Source organism: Octodon degus, unplaced genomic scaffold (assembly GCF_000260255.1).
Source record: "Octodon degus isolate 3935 unplaced genomic scaffold, OctDeg1.0 scaffold00105, whole genome shotgun sequence".
Taxonomy (NCBI): Eukaryota; Metazoa; Chordata; class Mammalia; order Rodentia; family Octodontidae; genus Octodon; species Octodon degus.
This window is the reverse complement of record NW_004524681.1, coordinates 4,867,974-4,873,335: the sequence shown is the minus strand read 5'-3', so window position 1 is coordinate 4,873,335 and position 5,362 is coordinate 4,867,974. Positions and strand designations below refer to the sequence as shown.

At 37.1% G+C, this 5,362-nt stretch overlaps 1 protein-coding gene across 1 annotated transcript in view; it reads right to left on the bottom strand.

Moving 5' to 3' along the window:
• The window catches only part of Atp8b4 (ATPase phospholipid transporting 8B4 (putative)), a 255,715-nt gene that overhangs the window by 86,677 nt on the left and 163,676 nt on the right, over positions 1-5,362 (bottom strand). The window contains exon 13 of the mRNA XM_023724062.1: positions 3,855-3,898. Coding sequence (XP_023579830.1) covers positions 3,855-3,898 — 44 coding nt within the window. The remainder of the gene's footprint in view (positions 1-3,854; positions 3,899-5,362) is intronic.

Sequence of the window (5,362 nt, the reverse complement as noted above, 5' to 3'; positions counted from 1 at the left end):
GAGAGAGAGAGAGAGAGAGAGAGAGAGAGAGAGAGAGAGAGAGAGAGAGAGACAAAGAGATAAACTCATGGCTTTTATGGTAAATGAATGCAAGTAGAAACCATACTCATGAGTGAAATAAATCAGACCCGCATGTATAGACATCATATTGCCTCCCTAATGTAAGAAACTGAAAGAGTAAATAAAATCCAAAAGATACAATAGATATTGTGAAAGGAAAAGAAACTGCTCAAAAGGAAAAAATAACTGGGATGAGAGGAAGGAGAAAGGAACAAGGGAGAAATGTATATACACAAACAAGGTAACTAAGATAATTGTGATACTAGTTTCTATTGGTTTGTTAGACGGAACAGTTAATGCTGAATAGTTTGTTCACTTTTGCCTGCCTACATCTGGTAATCTGAACAAGTCCTTTGAAGACAACAATATGCAATGTAACAATCATTGTTAAAAAAATAGTCTCCAGTAGTCTACTATAGCAACAGAAAGTTGAACAAAACACAGGACCTCAAAGCAACATAACCAAGGAAAATTACATAAAATTCAAATAAAATCATAAAAGAAAGAAATATTAGAACTGATAACAGAAATAAAAGGATCCCTAGAGACTACTATGAATAGTTACAACATATGGACAAACTGGATATACTAGCAGATCAGATACATTTCTAGACACATACATCCTACCAAATCTAAACAGTAAAGAAATGTTTTTAAAAATCACATATATCATGTACAGGTATAAATTCCCTATAATGAATGTGACCATTATGTAAGCCTAAAATATACTAATAAACTTAATTAATTAAAAAAAGAACTAAACAGACCTATACTCTGGAAATTGCATCAATAACTAAGAACCTTTGAACAAAGCCTGCCATGGTGGAACACATCTGTAAACCCAGAACACTGAAGGTTAAACTCTAAGGATCCCTTGAGCCTGGGAGTCCAAGACCAGACTAGAAAACATGGAAAATCTCAGAACAAAACAACAGCAACCATAAAACCTCCTACCAAAGAAAACCCTAGGCTGAGATGTTTTCACTGGTAAAACCTACCAAACATTCTGAGTAGAATTACTGCCATTCCTCGTAACACTCTTCCAAAATTAAAAATTAAATGAAGCAGACCCCTCCTGTACTAGCCAGCTTGCTGAGACAACACCTGACACCCATGGAGAGGTTTAATTGGGCTCCAAGTCTCAAGGTCAGCTGACTCCATGAAGGCAGGAGGGAGCGGCCTGCCCAGAAAAGATGCTGAGTTCATGGTGACAGGAAAACACCATGAACAGGAACAGTGCCAAGGAAACCATGCATAGCCAGGCCTCCTCAAATGTACCAATGAATGCACCAGTGAACACCCACTCAGACACACCCAGAAGGTGCTGTACTCCACCAGTGGCACCCGAATAATCAACTACTATAATAATAGTAGTTCACTGAACTACTATTGAACTACTAAGTCCTATTGAACTACTAACTGAACTGCTATCTCCCAAACTCAGTTTGTGAGGCAGCATTGCCTGACACCAAAGCCAAAGATTCCACACACAGAACAGGAAAATCACAAGTTTACCAATGAACACAAGTACAAAATCCTTAAGAAAATACTTGCCAATTGAATCTAACATCACAGTAAAGAATCCTATCCCTGGGATGCTAGAATGGTTCAACCAATGGACACGAACCAATGCAAACCACCATGTTAACAGAAAGATGAAGAGGAGTATGGCCAAGTTGGATTGGTTGATACCCTGAGTCAACTTGAGAAATTACCCTGGGTTAACTCAGCAGTACACCAGGGGCCTAACTACGTAAACATCCTGAGGTTGTAGACGAGGAGGGAACTGACATGGTCTGGGTAACAGAGAGAAAAGGAGGCTTGATCACACACACAAACACACACACACACACACACACACACACACACACACACACGACCTTTTGCTCTTCTTGCTTTTGTCCTCATCTACCTTCTCCCTCTTTGAACTGTGGCCCCTGTGGCACGCCACCCTGCCTTGGAGCCAGCTGACGAGGGACTGAAACTCCACAAACCATGAGCTGAATAAACCTTGCCTTCCTTAATGTTGGTGTCAGGTATTTTGTCTCAGCAATGAGAGATAAGTAACCAAGATGCCATCTCAATAGGTTGAGGAAAATCATTTGACAAAATTCAATGCCCCTTCATGACAAAGATGCTATAAAAAAGAAAAATACTTCAGCATAATGAAGGCCATATATGAAAAGCTCATAATTAAAATCATATTCAAAAGTGAAAAACTGGTCCTGCTTTACCTTGGTCTGGGCCATCCACCAGAAAAGTATAAAAACGAAATATAAGAAGTAAAGCCAGCCGGGGAGATGGCTCAGTAGGATAAGCACTTGACTGGCAAATGCAAGGATCTGAGTTCAATCCCCGGTTCCACCAAAAAAAAAAAAAAAGTAAAGCCATGCTGTTATGTTGAGCTATGGGGGACTCAGGTCAACAATTTCTGACAGTGCCAGTCAAGTGGAAGACCCAATACTATTATGGGCTACTGGACTCTTTTAGAATAGTTTGCTGAGTTTACATACCTATAATATTCAAATAACGGAACTTAACAAAAAATGGGTATACAGAGGATTGTATTTGTGTTTTCAAAGTGGTTTGGATAGATATATAGTTACATTCTCTTAATGAATAGAATGATTTGTTCTAATGGTGTCTGTAAATAGGATATCAAGTCCGCATCTTGTACAGCAGTTAACTACTAGGAAGAATGTATGCAGTGTGTTAATTATTGAAACTGTCCTACCGAAAAAAAAAAAAAATGAATAGAGGGATTTGTTCTAATGGTGTTTGTAAATAGGATATCATGTCTGCATCTTGTATAGCAAATAACTACTAGGAAGAGAGTATGCAATGTGTTAATTATTGAAACTGTCCTACCAATTTGATTTGAAACTGTCTCATTGTTATTAGTTTCTCAATAAAATTATGAAAAAAAATTTTTTTTAAAAAGTGAAAAACTAAGAACTCTTCTTTTAAAATTAGGAGAAGGCAAGGTTCACTTTATTTAAAGTAATATTAGAAGACTTATCAAGAGCAATTAGGTAAGAAAAAGAATCCAGAGTCATCTAAGTTGGAATGGAAGAAATAAAATTATTGGAGAATGTATCAGGGAATTTGTTATAAATTCTAATGAGTGTAATTTGCAATATTTATAAAAAATACAGATATGTTTTGATTTAGTAGTTCCATTTTTAGAAATGAATTCTGTACCTTTTTTTTGGGGGGGGGAACCAGGGGTTGAACTCAGGCCCTTGCGCTTACCAGGGAAGCACTTATTCCATTGAGCCATCTCTCCAGCCCCTGGATTCTGTACTTTCTAACATGAAATAATGTATCTATGTAGGGATTTTTCTACATTTTCTTTACAAATAAAATATGGGAAACATTTCAGATGTCTGTTAGCCTCTTCCTTCCATAAACTGTGGGATGCCAGTGTAACAGAACACTACTGACAGCCATTAAAAACAAAACGTACTTTGAAAAACTGATTTAGAACAATCTCTAAGATACCATGCTGAAAAAGAAAGTTGAAGAACGAACAGATGCAACCTATGTGAAAAGCTGGGAAATATATTGGTTTGCATATGCATAAATATCTTTAAAAGAATTTTTAAAACAGAGGGAACTATGTTGTTGGGGGCTGGTGGAAGAAACTTTGAACCACATTAATCAATTTTTTCAATGTTATACATTAAATGTATCATTAGTTGTAGTGGAAATCAGACCTCTAGGAACTTGATATATTTTTTTTAAAAGCACCTAAAATTTGAAATTAAAACGACATAAAATTTTCTCTTTCATACCTTAGTTATTTCTTTCTTCTGAACTGAATCATCATGTTCTTCACCTGTCAAAGCAAAGTTGAGAATTAAAAGTAAGTAAAATTTAAATTGGATTTAGATTTTGTGGAATACATTTAGTTATTAAAGTAACATTATTAGATGGGAATATGAATTTAAACATAGCTAAGAGCATTTGAATCCTAAACATGGCTATTAGTACAGAGGGTGTTTGTGTCTGCCTAGGACAAAACTAAAGTGAAGCATTAAAACAGAATATGAAACTCGCATATTTTGCATGTTTTTCTGTAAATTGTGTCACTTTGTTACTGTCTCTAAATACAAGAGGTAAATTTTTGTTGTCCACATTATGCTCACTGTTAAGAAATCCAAAATGAGGGCCAGCCAAATAGCTCAGCAGATTAAAGCACCTGCAAGCAGGCGCAGGGGCCAGGGGTTCCATCCTCAGGCCTACTGTGCTGGCCACACCCCAGGGGGCATGCTGAGACAGCGATCGAGACTGGGCGTGGTGGCATGCTCCTATAATCCCACCTCTTGGAAGGCTGTAGATCCCTATGAGTCCTATCTAGTAGTGAGACCCTGAACACCCTGTAGATCCTTCCCTAAAAATGCAAAAAAAAAAAAAAAAGAAAGAAAAAGAAAAAAAGAAAGAAAAAGAAAAAGAAAAAAAAAAGAAATCCAAAATGATATCTTAGAACAATTATTTTCTAGGTCAGAGCTTGACAAGTCCTTTTTTCTTTTGTTTTTGTTTTTTGGGTGGGTTTTTTTGTGCCAATTATGCCTCAAATCAGATGCATCTGTAAATATTAAGATCAAATTCAATGACACCCATGCCTTCTGCAGGCAGGGAACTTACTCTCCAGTGTACCAGAAACTTCTATACTTTTGCTTGGTACAAAGCTGACATGTGATTATTATAGATACGTGTAAAAATACAGGACACTTAGAGTCAGAAAAAAAAAATCACCAATAGTCTCATTATCCAGAGAGAAGATGACTGTTTGCAGAGTTCGTTTGGGCTTGATTTTCCATGTGTATATATCCACACATATTCATCATATTGGTACTGTAAATCTCTGTTTCTTACTGGGTTTTTCATGCAAACAAAAAAATCCTCTCAATAAATATTCTTTATGATTCTTATTTTGAAGCGTCATATAATAGTTGATGGTTACAGAACAGCACCATTTATTTGAGCTCGCTCCTACCGTGGAGCAGCTAAGTGTATCCAATTTGTCTTTGATATTTGGAAGTTTGATGCTATTTATCAGAAACATATTTCTTGTAATGAGTTACCTGCAACAAGCTTGTGCAGGGCACTTACGTTGTCACTACTATTTATGATGAACTTACAGAATGAAGATCATCATTCGCACTTTGTGGCCAGGGCACTGGGGGAAAGAGTGTGAAGTGAGAGAACTAGACTGGGACAGAAAAGGCAGCATGATGTGGTGTTGGACCCAGGGCGTGCTCTCTCTCTCTCTCTCTCTCTCTCTCTCTCTCTCTCTCTC